Raw genomic sequence first — 21,786 nt, 5'->3', positions numbered from 1 at the left:
CAAACATGCATAAAGTAAATTCTTTACTGCAAGTTGTTAACATATTGCCAGTGCAAAAATACTTGCTTTGATGWACAGAGAAACATGAAAAAACAGACATACCTGGTCCAATGCAGAATGATGCAATAATTGCAAGAATGCAAAATATACTGAGGTAAGGAAGCCAGTGCACATTATTCTGGGTAGAAAAAAGATACTCATGTTAAGTAGGTCATATGTATCATCAGTAGTAAAATAAATAAATAAATAAATATAAAAATCACAGAGAATATATAGTGTTTCCCTTACTTACTTCTCTATTTCTGGGTTAGTCTAGGATTACTTTAGAAAATAACAGTATTTTTGTGGAATTTTATTAGGTGTTTTGCATTAAAGATCCTGTCCTCTGTGGAAACTAGGTAATGAAATACCAGATGATCTCTTGTACCACAGAAGCCACAACACAAAAAGTTCATGAYGTCGTGAGCTAAAGTTCAAGCCAATCTGGAAACACCATTGCACTGGTTCTGTGCCTCCATCCTCCTCAGATATTTCTGCTATGTTTAAAAATTGCAGCTATGATAGTCTTTAGGGCTTCAAAGGTAACCACTTAAAGGACAGGCCGAAGGCCAGATATGCCTTTCAGTAGGACAGCTGTATCTAAACCTTAACCTGGCATATGAAAGCCCATAATCCAGCAATTTTTAGCCATAAACTGATTTTGCATACAAGAAAAGCCATGTGTGCAAATAACAGGCACAGGGGAAAGAACAAACTGTAGATAGTTCTTTAATGGTATTTTAAGTGGAACCACCTGTTTTCCTTATGAGGCAAACCATTTTTCCACCTCAGAGTAGATTTTGCTTGAATGATGAGAACTTTAACTTCAAATACTGTGAGCAATTTCTGCTGAATTTCCAGGACACAGTTTCATAACTGTGTATGTAAACACTCAGTAATAACAGATTAGAAAAAATGCATTCCTTTCTCTCGCCTGTCATTTCTTTTTTATTAGTGAACTGTGAATCCTGCTATTATAAGAATTTTACTAGTTTTCAAGTCTGTTAGGATGCATATAACCACATGCACCACAAAATAGCACCTTGAACTAAACTGTACATTATACTTGCCAAAACAGGTAACTATATTTCAGTTTAAATAATGACTCACACTTTCTAATATTTTTCCCAGTCTGAGTTATTCCCTTAGTTATGCAAAATTATGCTAATGGTCTCCTAGGCATTAACAATAACCAGGAGACCTGCAGATCAATCAAAATTGCATATTCTGGAGCTCTCACCTGAACTCAGCTCCAAGGTCTCTCTCTAAAAGAGAGAGGCAAGGTGCAAATACAGAATAGACACAAATTCCCCTGACATCAAGCCTATCTGTAACCAGGGACCTTTGCTCAAAGCAACAGAATATCTAATCTCTAGTACTAAATAGATTGAGACACTTCAGAAAAGAAGTAAAGCTGAAAGGCACTGAAACTTCAGCTATTTATAATAGCTGAAGGTCCTTACGCATCAAACTCTTATTTTAAAAGGTTTGGAAGAGATTTTTTTTTTTTTACTCAGTGTACAAAACTTGTAATAACAGCTGTCTTCTAGAGTTGTCATGACAAGTATGTGAAGCAAAGCTTTATTGTGGTTTACATACAGGTAAGTAAATACAACTTTGCAGCAATGTTGCTTATGCTTGCTAATGAAACTGACTCTCTCCAACCAATGAGCAAGATTTTGAAGGTCAGGTATAATAGCAGGGTTAATTATACCCATGTTAGCAAAGACACAGAAAYCAACAACAGCAGAATAAAAACTTGCTGAAAGACCACCCAAAAACAYGCAGATACAGACTGTCAATTTTACTTCTCAGAAGCCTTCAGGGACAGAAGAAAACTATGCTTGGTGATGGACTCAGTATTAAGTGCTCAGAGGAAGATTAAACTGATCTTAAAATTGGGGAACATCTGAAAACTTGAGCATAATGTTCTACAAGGTATAAACCTTTATATTTTCAGTAAAAAGATCAAAAAAAAAACTTGAAAGAAACGGTTTCTCTACTGGAAAAAAACATCCAAACCTAAGAATAAAGATGACACATAAAGAAGGAAARAAATTTCAAGAAGAGTGCTTTACAAACAAAGATAAAAATACAGGATATAGTATTTTTCAACTACGGGTAAAATTGTGTTCAGAACGGTTCAGTTCCCAAAATGCATAAATTGTTCCATTAACGAGAGCTGAACGCAACAAAGCCCCTGTGACTTTGAAATTCAAGAGCCACTATGGCTAACCAGCACATTTTGAAACCAACAGATTTACAACTACACAAAACCTTTCGAATCCTTATGGCAAACCAATTGGCTCAGGTAGCTCAAACCAATTGGCTGAAGCAGAGGCAGCGATTAAAATAGACAAAAGAGAGAGCAAAAATATGTAGCCACTATACCGTTACCTGTAAAGTCAGAGATACTGTCAGCACTGCAAAGAAGACGACCATCAACCCAAAACCTCCGATGAGCAGAGGTCTACGTCCAAGCCGTTCAATAACTAAACCCTGAACAACAGAAAGTGGCATTTAAATTTCTTGATAAAGCACTGAAGAAATCAAACAATGTGATATGTTTTTCTTGTAAATATAAAGACCAAAAATAAAATCWACTGAATTAATTATGTTATGTCTCAGCTATGATATGCCTATAATTTCTATCAGTTTACAAAATTTTACCTCTTTGTAAAACCAGCTCAGCACAGCATTCTTATTTATGAATGCTTATTTAACTACAAAAACTTAAAACCATCAAAAATCCAAACTGATAATAGTTTTATACCTATATTTCTTCCTACAAAACAAATATGACTACTGATAGGTAAAATGTGCAACTGGGTAACTTTAACTACAATGCCACTATTGTGGAGGATCTCAAAGTTGCTGCTAAATTTAAATTATTGCATCAAAAATTAATAATAAATTTTAAAAGGGCATACTTTATCTGTGCAAAAGTAATTAACATGAAGATGAGAACTAGGTAGTTTGATTTTTATTCATAGTTTAAGAGGAAAAAATACCAGATTGATGGGAACTGCTTACAAATTTGCACCAAATTCCTATAATAAYGCTGATAAAATAAGTAATTTTGAAAGTTAAAAGTGTTAAATAGTTTGGCTCTTGATTTTTCCTCTCAGGTGTTCTTTAATTTCAACAGCTCTCTGAATTTCAGCTTAAAAGGATGAAGAAAGATATGTTTTTACTACATTTAAGTAATATTTTTTTTAACCAATGTAAAAATTAATTTCAATTTCTTTTTGTCTGAATATAGAAAACCAATAAGTTATGACCTAGAATAGTTTAATTTGAATGGCCAGGCAAAAGAAAGCCAAATATCAGAAAGCCTGACTCAGACAACCAATTGTAACACCAATACTTGGGCATTCACGAACATTTCAAATTTGTATTTAACATGTGAAACTAAATCAACTGAAATTAAAAAATCATGAGATCTGAATATTTTTCTGCTAGAGAAGAATACACTGGCAAGCTTCTTGAAACTGACTTTTCTTTGCTAGTCTGACACACTAAAATACACAAGCAATACACATTCRGACCAGAGCATCTTTTAATGTACCATAATTGTTCATCTGTGATTGCTATTGGCTTTCTTATGAGAAAGAAATTAAAGGAAGCCTAAAATACATCATTTCAAATAACAATTTAAAGCCAGAATCACACATTTTTTTGGCATGTAGTTATTTATTTTAAACTGAAATYCCTCTTCCAGACATCTAAGCAGAAGGCAAAACGAGTAAATAAAACCTAGAGGAAGGACCTTGATTTTGGGAGCCAACACACACTATTCCCTGTGAGYGTCTAGGACTGTGTTATAAGAAAAAATAAAGTCATTCAGGGTAGAGTGGGAAAAATTCCTTGTGCAGTTAGCTCCTTTCCCACAAAATCAGTTTTACCAGTAGTCACAAAAAAGGCTTCAAAACATGCCGACCCCCTCACTTGAGAGAGGTGAACTTCCACACTAGGGAGTCCTGTGACACTGCAGAACAGAAGAAGGCAGCTCTGAAGCCAGCTTTAGCGTTCTTTATTTCTTTAAATGAGAAAATATACTCATTTTGACAGTTCCCACAGATTCTATAATAGAATTTAAGAGCTGTGTTTAAAATAGAACCGCACTGATGTTATTAACGTTTCATATCATGCTCACATAGCCCAAATGCACTAAACCTACAATGGCTGCTCTGTCAAAAACCTACAAGGTGCCAGATATTTTCATCTATGATAAATGAATCCAACTYGCACACACATGTGGCCCCACATAAACCTAATTAAGAGTTATTTGTTTATGACTGAGAGASAAAAATTTACCTGATGGGTCCACACAGAGATTGAGGTTCTGCAAACTGTTCAGCAATAGATGTTGCACAGCTAATTTGACATATCAGTGAATTTCTTTATTTTTTGCAGTTTTGACATGTTGGTTGTGATTAAGCAATCCTAGTGTTACACAAGCTGSAAGAATTTGTATTCCAGTGGGATAAAGTATAGATGTTTCTCTCAGAGAAAGAAGCTTCTTAGAGGGCTCATATAGAGAGCAAAAATTGGGGGGGAAAAAGCATTAGACAGTTGCTAGGTGTAAAGCTCATAAAAAAGCTGTAAGGAAGGATAGTTTGGACTAAGTCCTTTAAGGAGATGTGTGTATGTACTTGTGCAAACATAAGTTGAGAGCAAACAGCATAGACATATGGAGGCATATCCAGAATTAGTTGGTGAGGAACTCATGCTTTTAATTAAGRGCAGCTCAAGCAATTGAGATCTGCAGGCTCTGTGTTCATTTTACAGAAGAGAATAAYAGTTYCTGATCTATTTRAATTCTTTTATTTATTCAYAGACAAGTAASGAAGACTACAAAACAAATATACCTGAAATCATCCTTTYCTCTGAGCCGATATGAGGTTTCCCAAGAGTTCCTCACGCTACAGAATCATTGCTGTTTATTTAACACAACAGCACTGGACCAACATGAAAGCTCCAGCTTGCAGGCACTCCYTGCAACTTCTTCCCCAAATAATTTACCATTATAATTCCTGGTGATATTATTATGGCTAGCAGAATGGACCAGTTTTGTTCACTGGACAAAACAAACAGTAACTTGGTCCTTACTCACTGGGACACCATAATACACCAGAATTGTAGGGAATCATTTAATCACTTCCAAAGTTGGTATCAAATAGAAACCACTGAAGGCATGAACAAATCCAGGAAATGCAGATTCAAAAGGCTGCTCAATTAGACACGATGTACTCACACAGTTAGGGGGAGACAACAGCACTATTTCTATTTTAAAGTGAAAGACAGAAGTGGGCAGAATAACCACCTTTCCAGYGTGCATGTGCTTCAACAGCCTTTCCTCCAAATGAGTTAGGCTTACAGTATTCCTAAGCAAATTTATTTCCCWGTAAAATTTATTTCCCAATTCTTTTTTGAGGATTTCTTAAGAAAACTTATGACCATGCCACAGTACTTCCAATTGCTCTCTTGGACTGTTTGTTCCCCTTTTCTTGATGGGAAAAAAATGCTCTGATAAGCTCAGCAAATACTTGAAAAGAAAGGTGTTAATAATATTTCTKCTCTAATGGCAGGTTTCCATTTTTCCATGCTGTATTTCAAGTTGTAAATAGACAATGATTTCATATTTGGCTATGATTATATGTCTGAATTTTTTTTTTTTACCTTGCAAAACCCATTTCAGATGTTCATGAATCATGAAAAGTGAAAAATGTTTCATAAATTTTTAATTGAGTTCTGCACGCTCTACTGATATGCACTGGTAATTGTTACTGAAGATCAATAACAAGTAAAAATATGGTAGAGTAATAGAATAACAAGTAAATGGAATAAGAAGGATTAAAAGCTCAACTATAAGGATATAAAGAACCTTATAACTGTTTTCTGAGATAGCACACTAAGTTATTTGCCAAATTGTGTAGGCTGATGCTTGTTTACGTGTGATCATAAACATGCATTCATGGAAATCTATATCCAGAGTTGTGGTAATGAACAGAGCTGAAATTACTGAAAATGTGCAAAAAAACGTTGCAGCCAAAATTCCCTCAACACAAATGTTCGCTGGTAATAAGGCAGCTGATATGCAAACTAAGTGTAACAGATCACACAACTTTTGTCTGGCAGGAAGTACTCGTGAACAAAATTAAAAAAGCAAATGTCAGTCTCTTCACCAGTCGGCAGACACTGAGGCTGACGGGACGAAGGCAGAGCGCACGAGAAGAGACCAGACGTGGTTCTGTGCACAAAATGAACACAGGAGCAAGTTCTACAGYCCAAACAGGAGGTCACCAAAGCTTTTTTCTCATTTATTTCCTGGCCACGAATTATATTAAGAAACCTCCATTGCATTTGCTTGACATCTTAGTTCTGTAGAGAAATTTTATCTACACGTTAACATTAATGTAGCCATACTGACTTTTTTCTCATGGGTTTTGGATGCGGACCTGAAGGACATACATCTAGACTCAATGTGACATGTCAGCTCTGTCTTATTTCCTTYTTAAATAGCAGGATGAGAATGGGCAATCACATTTGTACTGCTGTCATGTCTATTCATGCCACAATGTGTGGTATCTGGTACTCAGGTAAAAGAGAGTAACAGAAGACTGAGGGTTACAAATGGGGTTTTGATTCATATTTTTATACATAACCCTTTTATCTACTGTATGAATTATGAAGTTGCAAAACAAACAAACAGATATTTTATTTAAGTGACTAAATTTGAATTTAGATGTCCAACACCAAGTTTGGCCACGTTTGCACAAGCCTTAAATAAATCTGTGCCTTTCCTGGCTCCTGTACATCAGCCTGCARGGACACTGGCGCGACAGCATTAGCATTGCACATCACCTGTAGTTAGCAGTCTAAAGACTATTACCAGCAACGGGTGGAACCGATTTCCAGGTTCAGTCTGAACTATTTTGTGGTAAAGCATCCTGAGACGACTTCATGCGGCGCTGAAATTTCGCATTCAGAAGAGGGAGCGCCCTTACTCCGTACTTTGCAGACTAGCGAACCCCGCCGAGCGATGTGCTCTAGCCTGCTATTTGCTCGCAAGAAGCCCACGACCTAAACACCTTTTAGGATGCAACCCGACACTTATCGCTGGGAGCCGGCAGTACCCACAACGACAACGACTGCTACAGGAGACCCAGATTTCCAGCTCTAGAGGCTGGACCATCCTAACGAGGAGCTTGCGGGAGGTATYTGTGCAGTTAACCCATATTTGGGTGTGACGCAGTTGTTTGCTTTGGGTTTTGACCTTGCAAAGGGCTCTTCGCTGTGGGCTAGTGAATACAGAACTGGGACGAGACTATGATGTAAAGGTGTATTTCTTGCTCTGTCAGTTTTCTGCTGCTTTCTATTGCCAATTCTTTCAGATTTTGTATCTCCGAATGGTGACAAAAATCTAAGTATTTTTCCAGTCACAAATTTGCTCCATAAAAATAACACACAATTACATTTGCAGCTGTGAAACAAGGATGGATCTGTGATTAGAGAGTAATTAGTGACTCTGTGCATCCAAAGGAATTCAGTATTTTAAATTCTAAATGAATCACTGAGTATTTCTTTGACTTTCACTTATTTGACATACTTAATARTGCTTTCTTAGGACTAAGCAAAGTGTATGTAAATCATCTGAAAATTCATGCCATTGAAATTTTATATAGGCAAAACAAATTAGTGTGGTAGGCAATTTTGGAAGCCAACTGTTTGCTCATGCAGGCAGCTATTTATGGCTTTCTAAAATTATAGACTATGAGCTGCATAAATATTGCTCTTGGATAAAATTAACAGTTTTCAGTGCCATATATTAAAGAAGGGAAAACATTTTTAAAAGCTTGATAATTTTTYCCTAAATGCTTAAGCCCACCCCACGTTTGGGGGTGGTAGCACATTGATTAAAGAATATTTTTTTTTTACCTCAAAACCTATTAGTAAAAAAGAGGGTTTGATAACTTCAGTTAATGAAAATTCCAGAAGTCTTCTGAGGCAATTACAAGGTCTGATGGTCCTGGATCTGGGCAACCAGAGCTACCTATCTTTTACACAGGGAGAAGGAAGATGTTGTCTGACTTTTATCTTCCTCCACAAAATACTAGSACAAATTATTAAAAAATCAAATAGTCTGATAGCAACTAAAGGATGATAAGGTGATGAGAAACAGTCAAAACAAATTTGTTTAAGGCAGATCATGTCAAAGCAGTCTGACTTCCTTCACTGACAGCAAGGAAGCTGAATGGGTAGAAGAAAGTGAAAAACATGATAGATTTTGACTTCAGTAAGCCTTTTGACACAGTCCCACATGACATTTTGTGTGTGTGCATATGATTTTTTCCTTCCAAAAGTGTAGTACTCAGTAACTTTCATTGCTGAACTTTACCTTACTGATTTCAGACCACATGTCCTATTTGTTAGCATCTTCCATAGTTCTTGCAAAAACTTCTGAATTTCTCACTTCAGTGAGTTTGGATGACACACGAGATTATAAAAGATTCATTATTTCCTCACCTGCATTGTTAATGAATACTCTGAGGATTAATTGACCTGTCACATAATCTTACTTGGTATGAACTTCCTATGAAGTTAAGGGTTGATAACTATTTTCTGTGAACAGTTTTTCAGTTAGCTGAGCATCCACACTGTTATAATATCATTTGACTGACACTTTACTGTATCTCGTATTCTCTAATCTCAAAATGAGGACTTTTTCTATGCAATATGTAGTTAAACTGTGAAATTCACTACTTTAGGATGCTGCAGCTTGTAAAAATACACCCAAGTTTAAAAAGCAACTAGACAAATTCAAAGAAAAAAGATCCATCAAGGCTATTAAAGACCAAGATATCAACTTCTAATTCAAGAAGCCCTCAAGCTGCAGCTTGTCATGGCCAAGGGAGCTCAGAGGAGGAAATGCCACGTTCACCCCGTTCTTGCACTCTCCTCTATGCATTCCCCATTACTCCTATATCGGGTAGATGAATACGGATTCTGAGCTAGAGCAAACCATGTCACAGGGATTACACTGAAAGTCTTACAAAAACCAAGTGATAGCAAAACTTCCAAGAACCTTTGATGTGCAGGTATTTGTCACCCCAAGTTTTCACTTGCCAYGGACTGGCTGTCACAGGAAGATATTTCTTTCTGCACTGCTCACAGAGGAACCACACAGTTTCAGTGAAGACACATTACTCTTTGGATGTCATTGAGCAAACCTGTTAAAGACGAGGACACTTACTGAAGTGTCCAGAGTACCCTTATTTTAAGATGTGCCATGTCCTGAGCAAGGAATCCCTTCTTGTATGTTAAGATCTATTAACACTAAAAGAAACATGAAAAAAAAAAAAAAGAATTCTAAGACACCTTTTTCATGCCATCTCAAACTAGGATAACATCATCCCACATAATTCCTGCTTAAGAAAGCTATTTTCCTTCACTTTTGTGTGATACTGCAAAGATTGGCGGATTTCCTATATTCTTCCTTGTTCTTTTACTACTGAATTATATCTTAACTCATTTCAGGCTTCATATGGCTTGTCTCTGTCACAGGCTTTGGAAGAAACTTTGATAAAAGCTTATGCATYCCATCACAGGAATTCTGAAGGTATAATCTTCCCAATATAGACATAGCTAGTCTCTTCCTGTGAACATTATGTAAAGACCAAGTGTGATATCACAGATGGCAAAATTGGAAGTGGAATGCTTAATCTGAATAATACTCCTTCTTATTCTCTTTCATCCACACTGGTATCATTGGAGGGAAAATCTTTTCATCTGTTTACTTCTACTCCTTATCCATTCAATCTGTTAACTTGCCAAAGACAGACAATAGTAAATTGTTTTTTTCTGTCCATTAAGAGTAAGATGAGAAAAAAATTAAATTAACCTGAAAATTATAAAAAAGCCACAAAACCCAATCTCAGTAAAGTTAACTATGTTTGTGAAATCCCCTTTAGCGGATAGTTTGAAGAATAAACTTCAACTAATATTGGCTGAAGAATGTTGCAGTTATACTGCATCCTGCTTCAAAGCAGAGGGTCAGGCTAGGAAACTCCCCAGYGCGACATGTCTGCGAGTTCAACATCTAACCAGTATTTCATTGCAAAGGGTTCCACACTTCTCCAAAAGCAAACCGAAATTAGGGGGACCTCTCATCAAAGTGTAGCCTAACTAGTACTCTGAACTGGATCCATGTTCTGTACAATGCATGGAGAATTCTACACATAACCAAAAAAAACGCGAGGAAAGTTTATATAGGAAGAACATGAAAATAAGAGATTTTATATGCCTGCAGATGTTATTTCAATTATTTCATGAAAAACATCTCAGGACCTTCAGGAAATGGTCTACGATGGGAATTATAGAGCATCTGTCGACTAAAGTCCCTGAGCAGCCGTGTTCTCATTAAAGTTGTACCTGCTCACCAGTCTGGTGATGACTCACGATGGCACATAACATATATCAGATACWACTGACATCCCATCCAGTGGCCCATACGAATTCCTCATGTACTGACCAGATATCTCTCCTTCTCAGAGAACCAARGAAACTGAGCATACAACTCTACAGCACGGGTATTCCATGGAGTGTACTGGGAAGTGAYGGTATAAGCAGAGGTTGCAATCAAATGATATTAATGAAAGGAAAATGGTGATGCATGTGGTTCATTTTTCAACGTCTTTTTCATGTAGCCATTGGGATTTTTGCTCAAGAGGAAGAGTGATGGAGCTGTATGCAAAGCATGCTCCTAGCAGGCATATCAAGTGAAATGAGGTAAAATAGTGTTATAAACGGGATGATATATTATTTGCCTTTCCTCAAGGACCACATCAATATTATTATTACTATTGTTTTCACAAGGCTTTTCCTCCCAGAAAACATGTTAAAGGTAGATTTCCAAACTCTTTCACAGTTTGAATGATTATTTTAGTTTCTAAAYATTATTCAGATTCTCTATGAAATAAATATATTTTAATCTTTTCCTTTAGCTTTTACATCAGGCTCATCAACAGAGGAACCCCAACTAYTCTTACTGCGACTCAGAGGCTGTGCACATGACCACCTAACATGTATAACGATACAAGATGATACATGAGTACATTGTGGATCTCTCTGATAGCTAYTCCATTTACAAGAAAAAAAAATCTGCTTCTGTTATTGATACGAGTATTTACTAAGAACCTGGAATTTAGAATTTATTGCRAGTAAAGGCTCACAATAAAGTAAAGGTTTCTGCTAGCAATCATGCTAAAAAATATCAAGAAAATGGTGTTGCCCCCTGCTTTATCCTGCTTCTTCCTGTCTTTTCTCTGACCGTGATGTAAGACACATACATCTGACTCAATATTTAATGCTGTCAAATAGATTTTTTTAAAAAAAAAGAAATCAAAAATAGCAGCTGAGAGCTTGGAAGTGGGAGGAAATCTACTATCAGAAGTTCTGGGCACAAAAAAACAACCGAGGAGGTTACTTGTAGAAATAAGAAGCTGTAAGGTTCTCAGTAGAAATACTGTGTGGTCTTCCTTCAAACAGCAGCAAAGAAACATTTTTGAAGATTACCAAAATAAAATTAAGGGTATAAAGCAGCATTCCAGTGGGACAGAAAGAGCAAGTTTGAAGGAGTAGAAATTTCAATACATTAGCATTTCCAGAGGCAYGGTAAGTAGACTGAATATAGAAAATATTAAAAATACTCCTCTCAGGCATAAAAAAGTTACCACACACAGCAGGAACCAAAGGAGACACATCCACCTCATTATGCATGAACAACATGTTCCGAATAAGCCCCGCAAACTGATAGCACAGAAGGAACTGAAAAGATGACAGACCTTATTTATAGAATGGCTTTAATGCCATGGAATCTGCTACATGTAATTCCCCTCATTTCCACAGAAAAGAGGTGTATTCTTCACTTAAACTACCAGCAGAATTATCATTACTATTTTTTACATACATCTTAAACAAAGAAGCATTTCTGGAGTATCACAAAGAAGAAATTGTAAGAGGTTGGGATTTCTGTACTCCACTAATTTGATATATTTTAAAAAGTCTCTTTTAGTGAAAAAAAGAGTTGATGATTTACCCTCAAATAGCTATATGGGAATTTACAAAGATCAGAAGGTCGTCTTTGTGACCTTTAAGATTCCCTGTGTCCTAGACTATAAGAAAGTACACTTGATAGCTAGATTTACTTTAACATTTCATAGGTCATAAGCAGTTGCTCTGCCGCTGGAAAGGATTTTTGGCAAAACCATTCTTCTGACATTTAAAAACGCTTTGCCTGGTGTGTCTGGTATTTTGCAAACACAGTTGGTATAGAATATAGGAAGATGAGAAAAAAAAATCTAACACAGTAAGAAAAAAAGTATTCATTCATAACCTTTCATTCCAAAAGGTCTTCATTACTTGTTATTTATGGTAGTGCAAACAGAAAGGTATTTCTTCTAGCAGCAAACAATGTATTCATCTACTTAAACTTTCAGWTTCAATTTCTTCAGGAAAAGTACGTTTTTTTTTCTAATCAACTTTTCCACATTGAAAGGGGAAAGAAAAAAAAAGTGCACGAATAGTTTTTTCTGTTCGCAATTTRCTCTACCTTGGGTGCATACCTCAACGGTACTTCACCTAGGCAGGAGTTCATGTATTACCAAGCGACCTCTGCTCACCACCCGGGAATGAGCCAGTAACACTGCCTGCTTTGCAACAGGTGCACAAGAAGATGCTGACACCAGGGTAAATTGCTATAATAGCCACTCTACCAGGTAAAGTCATTTAGGAATTATCATTTGTTGTACTCTGGGCGTTCCTGCTCCAGCCTTCCTCCTCGTCATTCATACAAACAGCATCAGGATACACCAACCTTCGGTGCGCTCTCTATGCAACTGCAATCAGAGAGCACCTTCTTAAAAAAACAAAACAAAACAATTTTACAGGCTAAAAAATTGGGTCTAGGAYTAAGCCCAACAATAATATTTTCAACTGCATTAAAAACTATTACTCTTAATCCTCAATATACTATTTTCATTATATTTTAACCTAAGGAAACAAAATCAGTGATTTAAATACTAAGCACTTTAATGGACTTTTTACAGTCATACTTACTGAAAAAACAGCAGCCACAGTCTCAATAGCACCAGTACTTAGAGTAACATACGGGATTGTTTCATGGTTGATYCCTGCTTCACTGAATATGCTGTTCGTGTAGTACCAGATCTGTAACAGTAAGTAAATGCTTTGTTAATCCTTAGGGTTTAAACTACAAAATACCAGCATTCGGTTGAAGTATCTGATCTGCCAAATACCAGACTCATTAAAATACTGAGCACTCCGGAATGACTGAGAGCAGGAAGACAAACGAAGGGAAGGTGCGAATTTTGGGAGGATTAGTCACTACACTAAGTTACACCTCTGCTTGGAGACTCGCTCAGAATTACAAGTAGCTTTAACTCAGTTCAGCTTAATCCACTTTGGAAGTAAATTGAGGAAACTCACTTTAAGTTTGAAGAACAGGATACAAATACAGTTTTCACATGGCTTACACGCACCACTCAGAAAGCATGTTTGGGTTGCTGTATGAAATATTTCACTGGCAGGTAAGAATAGAGATGAGAACAAAAAAGAGATACGCTCTTAGAGGCATTGCAGAAATTGTTATGTAATCAGTTACGAAGTGCGACATTTAGCTCACTTGACAGCAACGCGGACATTACATCCACGTCATCACCCTAATCTCCTTTTATTTTCAACAGAGAGAAAAGATAATTTTAGAGTGAGAGTGTTTTGATTGAAAGGAAACAAGTGCTTTAGGATGCTCTGGATCACAGACGGGAGAACCTGCCGTTGCTGGACAGACGCACGCAGGGCGCTGGGTAACCAGCTCAGAGGAAAACGTTCGCATTTGGTCATTAAAACCACATCCAGCAGCGACATCCCAGACAGAGAATATGTACTGGTAATATTTTAAAATAACATGTCTGGTAAGTATCAAGCCCTACTTGCATCACAAATAAAACTAGCAACGACATAATATGCTGGACTCAAGGTTACTGCGAAGAGCTAGCCAAAAATTTCAGCTGCCAAAAGCATGCAACGAAGAAGGCAGACTTGGAGAGAGAGAGAGAGAGAGAGAGAGAGAACTGATTTTACTGAGAAGGCTGCAAAACAATTGAAATAACTGATTATCAGAAAAAAATAAAAGTTCTAAAACACAGCAAATTACCTTTAACAACAAAAATGACAGCCAGAGGTAATGCACGGCCCTAAACAAAAGTAGCAGTGATTTTTCTGCTGCGTGCTGTCCACGTGACAAACCCTAAAAAGACAAGCACTGCTCGAGAGAAGGCTTGTCTGGTGAATGGTAGTGTTTTGATCGCAAGAGGAAAACCCTGCTGTCTGCCAGCAGATTACGCACATGCTACGTCTGCTCGTCAAGCTACTAGCGCAGGCATTTTTTTAAAACTTAAAAAACTGTTTGTCTCAGACCAAAGGAGAAGAATCCAATTTGTCTTACGTAAAACAAAAGTAACATAAAATACTAAGTACGTAAAAGTTACCTATATAATTTTACAGCTAGGGAGAAGCTGACTTAAGAATTTTATGCCTACTGCTCACGCATCAGCCTTCACGCCCAAAGAGATGCAGAGACAATAAGTGATAACAGCRAATTTCTCTACACAAAGCAATCTGCATTTGTGCAACGTGCAGTGGTGTTAATTGTGTATTTCACTGATGCCCTGCTACAGAGCGCAGACCAAAGTAAAAATCCAGTCAGCTCCCAATTCCCTCTGAAATATTTATGAGCACTAATCCAATTTCTGGGACCCAACACTCTGTCATCCTACTCATCAACCTCCCTCACCTCCAGTAACTGTCAGAAAAAGAAGATAACAAAACCATGACAAAAGAAAAGCCATTTTTTCCTGTACTTTCAGGAAATTTTCAACAAGCCTGGCAAAACTGATACAGTAGAATTAAGAAACCATGTTATTTGGACATTTCACTCTTGATACTAGTTTGGCATAGCAGATAGAGCTTCTAGAAAATGATGGCAATATTGTAGGTATACTAATCTTGAAAAAGAACAACATTAAAGTAGCTAAAGAGTCACCTAAATAGAAAATGTCTGAATACATTTGCCWAAACATAGCAACTAGGCCCTAAAAAGTTTCACAAGTTATTTTAYRGAAGAGAATGAGKGACCATTAATATAAGAGCAGTRGTAACACAACTAGATTAAAAAAACAGCATAGCAAAGGCAGGACAAGGTTCAGTGAGTTATTAACCTCTGTAACAGCACAAAAACAAATTAGGGTAAAGATTAACATGTAGGTGCACATTTTAAAAGCAATGAAGGTAAATGTTTTTCAGCCTGTGTATGCTTTGCCARGGAAACACATTGCTCTAGGACATTATTGAGCCAAACACTACTCACTTGGTTAATGATGACTACTTTCATTTAAGTAATTTTTCTAACATGGCCCTTTTTAGCTGATGTTTTGGGCTAACTAATCTTGAAATGGAAAAACTGGGAAAAATGGAGCAGAAAGTTGAAAAACTCAGAAACAGTCATAGCCTTGTCCAAAGCATTATAGCAACATCAGATTTGTTTCATCCACGGGGGTTTTCTGCTGCTCCACAGTATGAAGCAAAAATCGCCACCGAAGTTGCCATTTAAACAGTTGCCAAAAGCAATATCAGTTTTATACAACTCCTACAGCAGTTTAAACTCTGTGAGTTTGGAGACAATGTTTTAGCATTCTTGTCCTTAGCTTATGGTTAGCTGCATCAAATTTAAGCTGCATCATGAGCTTTTATTTCTATAAGCTCTTACCTTAAATTGGCATTTCTTCTATGCTATTGGGGATATTCCCAAGCTTTTTCAAACCAGGGACACCTCTAGTATTAACTCAAATTTCCAGTCCTTTTATTTCTCATTCAGCTCCTAATATGTTCTTTCCTAAAATTTTCAACGGCTTTCCCTTCAGTGGGGAAAGGAGGAAAAAAGGACAAGCAACAACAGATTCACCTCACTGCTGCCCCTTCTGCCCTCATCTCTTCCCATGCAACCTGAGGCCAAGTCTTCTCTCAAGAAAGTTAGAAGAGCACACTGCAGTAGGATTTTCATGTCCTACTGCTCCTTGCTTCCCTCATCCCTAGAATCATTTTCTGCCATCTGAAATGTAGCTMCCTGGCTTAAGCCTAGACCTCATGGAAATCGAGGGATCCCACTTTGGAAAGGGCTGTTTTAAAGCAATATGCAGTGTAGTACATGTCTTTGTATGGACAAAATAAAGTTCRCCGATGAGAACTTATTTTTGTGCTTTCTCTAAAACTGAGAAGGTAAATAAAATAGTGATGGAAGGTAAATACATTTATTATGGATAATATGAACCACAGAAATTTTCTTAGACTAATACACATTCATTTATTTATGTCAATTTAGGTCAGACTGCCTGGTATTTCATTATAATTGAATATATTAGTATGATCAGTGCTTCACCATGATTTCTATTCCATGTGGAAACCAACAAATGTACTGTTTTGAAACAAAATAATTTTTATAATAAAGTAAAGCCTTCAAAGGAAATAAGTATTCTCAGATACCAGCAGGTTGATTACAGAAGTCTACTGTTTGGTAGTTTCCCCTACGAGTAATTTGAGACTCTTGACTGAAAGAAGTGCAACCTTCCCATATGCCTAGCCCAGATGGTAGCTGCTGAAAAGACCAGACTGACTAATAGGGTACCATAGACAAAGTAAATAACTGGCGACAAATTTATAACTCATAACTGTTAACCTTACGGACACTGACTCACGCCCTGCAGGTGAGTTCAGTCAAACCAAGAACTGAGTTTGGCGATATCTGTCATATCTGCATTGACATTGGGAATTTCTGAGCTTCAGGTGACTTCGTCAAGATCAATCAGGAAAGCCATGGGCAAGACACAAGTAACTCACACTTGATTTCTTAAGTGGTCCAACTATTTCTCTTATTCTCTATTACCATTTGTTTGTTTTTCCTGGTTGAACTATTTAAACCATCAATTCCAGAATATTCATTTTGTGTGAATTTTTTTTTTCATGTTTAGTGATACTATATGGAAGGAAAAACAAAGTAACAACAATAATAATAATAATAAAAAATTAAGGTTTGAAATAGCCAACTAGAGGACACAGAGATCCTGACAGTAACAGTTTTTCTGAGGTGTATTTTCAGAGGAGGAATCACCTAATGATTCTTTAAAAAAACCTCTTGCATTCATTTTAGACTGGACATGTCTAACTCCCCCCACCTATGCACACCCTCAAGTTGTGAGAGTGTTTTTGCTTTGCCATAGAATACCAGTCAATCTCTGTCATTTATTAAGTACTCTAAAATCCACAGGACTCTTCTTTTACCCCTGAAAATGTACCTGTGGAGTTCTTTTTTCTTTAGGAAATGTACTTTATAATTTGAACAATCTGTTTCTTACTATTAGTGTCATTTTATTTCAAATATGCATTGATAAATCATTAGAAAGACTAGATGACAAGATAAYCCCATTTCTTCTCTTGAAAAAGCACCATAGTGAGGAACAAAATAGCCTGTTATTAGCACTGAAATCCTACAATTAGGAGAAAATACCTCCTCTACAAGTGTTTTTATGTGTTCACCCTACAGTGTGAAAGGTTTTTTTAGCTCCCTCCTAGTGTTTTAWTTAAAAACTTTTTGATACCTGAGTTCTAATCACGTTAACCTTGCATATGATCTGGGAYCAATTACTTTGTATTACAATTTCTAATACTATGTTTAGACACCTGAGCYAACTCTGAACTAGCTAGCTTAGATATCAGGAGCATTTACACTCAYTAGCACTGTGTGAATAAAACTGGTTCAGGTATGCTGTAATGCACAAACCCATCATGAGAAGGGGCCTTTGCCAAGCTCCTTTCAGCAGTGACAATACTGCCCTTCCTTATATAAACAATTAACACCTATGGACCATGATCAAAACCACTTTCACTTTGAGACACTTCCTGAAAACATTTCTGTCATGTGGTGTTAAGCATTGAACCCAGATGTCACAAACTGCAACACGGGAAATTCTGCTTAGACGTAAAGAAAATAAGCAYAAGTAGTGAAAACACCTGGAACAGGTTGCCCAGAGAGCTTGTGGACTTTCAGAGATATTCACAACCCACCTGGACAAAGCCACCAGCAACCAGAGCTAAYTCTGAAGGGTGCCCTGCCTTGAGCAGATAGATTGGACCAGGCAACTTCCAAAGATCCCTTCCAACCTGAAACATCCTATGATCCTCTCCTAACTGATTCAATAGGCTAAGGTAGGAAGTTTACAGGAAGTTCTGCCTGACCGTGAGGGGGAATTTCTTCCCTGTGAGAGTGACAGAGCACTGGAACAGGTTGCCCAGGAAGCTTGTGGAGTCTCCTTCTCTGGARATCTTCAAGGCCCACCTGGATGCAACCCTGTCTACCATGCTCTAGGTGACCYTGSTGAGYGGGGAGGTTGGACTAGATGATCTCCAGAGGTCCCTTCCAACCTTACTGATTCTGTGATTCTATGATAGCTGGAAATGAGACTTTGATAACTATTAGCCTCAGTCACATTATCAGTCAATAGAACTTTCCTTATTGAYTGGTTTGTGTCTGTTTTCTTTTGCTCCACTTTCTGAGAAGGGCGTATTGGACAGCACCATATTCTTCTAATTGTATGAAACAACAAAAACAATAAAAATCAAACATCTAACGCAACCTCTTAAAATTCTTTCCTGGAATTTTTGCTCACTGGTATTAACAYAGAATTGATTTATTTCAAACAAAAATATCTAGTGAAAGGACAAAGTTTACCTGACACAAATGAACAAAAGGTGTACTAGACCAGATATTAACAGACCAAAATCAAAATACTAGAAATCATGCCTGAGCATTAAACAGAGAAGGGTCACATCCCATCCATCACTTTGGGAGCCCGTAATTTGTCACAGACTTCAAAAAGACAGCTAAACAAAGAATAAAGAGTTCTCCATCCTCTCCTGCCTTTTTCTGGGATCCCAGAGTCCCCAGTGGCACTGACCGGTCTCATCACCTTGACTCTGTGTGTCAGCTGGGAATGACCCCCTACTGTAGCCAGCTCTGCCTCAGCTGCAACTTTTCCTACCCGTTTATTTAAACAGAGAGCAAAAAAAGAAAAATAAATAAATAAATAAATAAATAAAAAGGCCTTATCCATCCCAGAATATGCCACAGTCTGAAGAAGAGCACTTACAGCATTTAGCCCACAGAGCTGGTAGCAGCCCATGGTGACGACCACGGTAATGACTTGCCATCGTACAGCACGGGTTCTCAGGAGCTGAAGTACTGATAGCAGCTGGGTGTTTCTTTGGACTCGACTCTCTGATAAAACTTCTTCTACTTCATGTGAAACGTCATCTTTCCCAAGGAAGGTCTGAAATGCTGCAAACAGAGGACATGCATTTTAGGTCAGCCACCTAGCACTGTGTGCATTAATAAGGGGTTTTATAGAAAATGGAATGTTGGAGAAAACAGAAAATACGCATGAGTTATAACTTAATTATTATTCTGCCTATTCRTCAACAACATAATTCCAGTCCGGGTACGATCTGGCTTATCCTTGTAACCAGTCTCAGAAACTGCARTAAGAATACAAATTCTTTGGCATCCTGCCAGAACAGTTCCTCTCCTTACRTTATTTCACATATCACAGAATCAGAAAGGTTGGAAGGGACCTCTGGAGATCATCTAGTCCAACCYCCCTGCTCAGCAGGGTCACCTAGAGCATGKTAGACAGGGCTGCATCCAGACGGGCCTAAATATAATATAGTCAAAGGTACAGTATAACATTAAAACACTGTGTAAACTGAAAAAAGATATAATACCAAAGCAGTTCTGAACATCACTTTAMTTGGCCACTTTTGCAGCCAAACCAATATAGCAGACTTTGTTGCTGAAGACATATTGGACAGAAAAGTAATACATATATAAAAGGTATGCAAGTCAGATAAATCAATAGAAGATGKGCATTTGAAAGGGATAGTTATTATTCTTCAAAATACATCCTATTTTTACAAGCATATTTTCAAGAATTCACTTCAATATATTTAATATCATAAACAATTGTGCAGAGCTGTTCAAGTCTTCGTATTAGTCAACACTGGGGACATGGGAGTTCCTCTACCMGGCAAGCATTAACACACAAATAAAGCACTCCACAAAAMCCAAACTGTTAGGTATTATATTATTGCACACTGAGGATTACTCAGCTAGCTTTCTGCTGTGAACAATAAAGCTTTCAAGCTCATGCACCACCCCAAAGGTATTCTAATGGAAGTGGTATATTTCCATCAACCTTACAAACTTGTTTTATAGGTGTGGTTGAGTTGAAGATATTTTCATCAGTCTTGTGAACATACCCTAGGGGTTGTTTTTTTAAGAGATATTTAAAATGTTCGTCTTCTTGGAGTGATTGCAGAGAAACAATTWCATTAAACATGCCCCTGCAACCAGGCTCTCTAACCCAGCAGGATGCTAACTCCGATAATGATCCTATAAACAGCAGGTCACTTAAAATTGCTCATTTAAAAGGAAATAAGAGTTATTTTTATTTTAAAAAGTGATTAAGTTGATTTAGTTCTCCTAAAACCCAAGCCTACTTTCAATCTATTCACAGCTTTACATAGTACTGCCTATAAATACGTGATATTCATATTTTTCAATACAGTATACGCTCTTCTGGATCACAGAAAAGACTTGGGTGATAATAAGATAACAGAGACATTGACTAATTGTGATTAAAATGCCCAGGCTCCCTTTAAGYTTTGAAGTTACCAGATTTTAACTTTACCCAGTAGCTGAAAAGGCCAAGCGGTGGCATTTCACCGTGCGGAGGGATAGGTCACCTAAGCGAAGTGGGTGGACTCGCAGGAGCGGCTGAGCATTACTGCACCTTCTGCCTGGCTGCCAGCTCCGCAGGGAGGGAACTGGAGTTCTCAGCCAAGATTTTTGGACATGATTGGCACTTCTATTGCATCTTAATAGGCCCTGCATGACTCTCTCTAAAAAGAGGAATGATTTTTAGGGATGAACACTCAGCACCTCTGGGYGCTGGAGTCAATTTATAATACTAATTTCTTCTGAAATTCAGTTTCTCTCTCACTAGAGGATAGGTCAGAATTTTTAAATCCCTCTGGAAGCATATGAGATCTAATCTTTTCTTATAGCCTTACAATCAGAAAAGGGTTAAAGAAATTCAGGCCTCATAATCCAGAATTTAAGCTGCTGAGTTTGTCCTTGTGCTGCTGTCCACTTACTATTAAATGATATGCTAAATGCTTGCTAGAATGAGTGTGATGGATTTTAAGACCAGATTAAGAAATGTAAAATTAGAACAACATATGTGTATAGTATGTTACAGTCCATGTCTTGCTCTTATATTTTACTTTCATCAGTATTATTAGAGTATTACTAATGAAAAAATCCTGTAAAAATAAGAATAACCAGAATAACCAAACATATACCAAAATACTCTACTTTTAAAAGACTCTCCTAGATATTTAAGCATCTGTTTATCAGTGTAAATTAGGTCAGTGCACAATTTTCTTTATTTTCCCTGCCCTTAGACTCCTCAGCATTCCTGTAGGGCACACAAGTCAAAAATATAGGTGCAGTCAACTAAAAAGAAAGCAATTGTCTTTTCTGCACAAAGGAGCTTGCTA

General features: G+C 37.3%; 1 protein-coding gene across 1 annotated transcript in view; it reads right to left on the bottom strand.

Annotated features, from left to right (window-relative positions):
* SLC2A9 (solute carrier family 2 member 9) overlaps positions 1–21,786 on the bottom strand; it is a 133,953-nt gene that overhangs the window by 38,104 nt on the left and 74,063 nt on the right. The window contains exons 8-11 of the mRNA XM_085309681.1: positions 19,320–19,507; positions 13,159–13,269; positions 2,437–2,538; positions 103–178 (exon numbers count right to left, since the gene is read on the bottom strand). Coding sequence (XP_085165807.1) covers positions 103–178; positions 2,437–2,538; positions 13,159–13,269; positions 19,320–19,507 — 477 coding nt within the window. The remainder of the gene's footprint in view (positions 1–102; positions 179–2,436; positions 2,539–13,158; positions 13,270–19,319; positions 19,508–21,786) is intronic.

Source organism: Rhea americana, unplaced genomic scaffold, assembly GCF_003343005.1.
Source record: "Rhea americana isolate MKP2758 unplaced genomic scaffold, rheAme1 scaffold_30, whole genome shotgun sequence".
Lineage (NCBI taxonomy): Eukaryota > Metazoa > Chordata > Aves > Rheiformes > Rheidae > Rhea > Rhea americana.
This window is presented reverse-complemented; position numbering and strand designations above follow the sequence as displayed.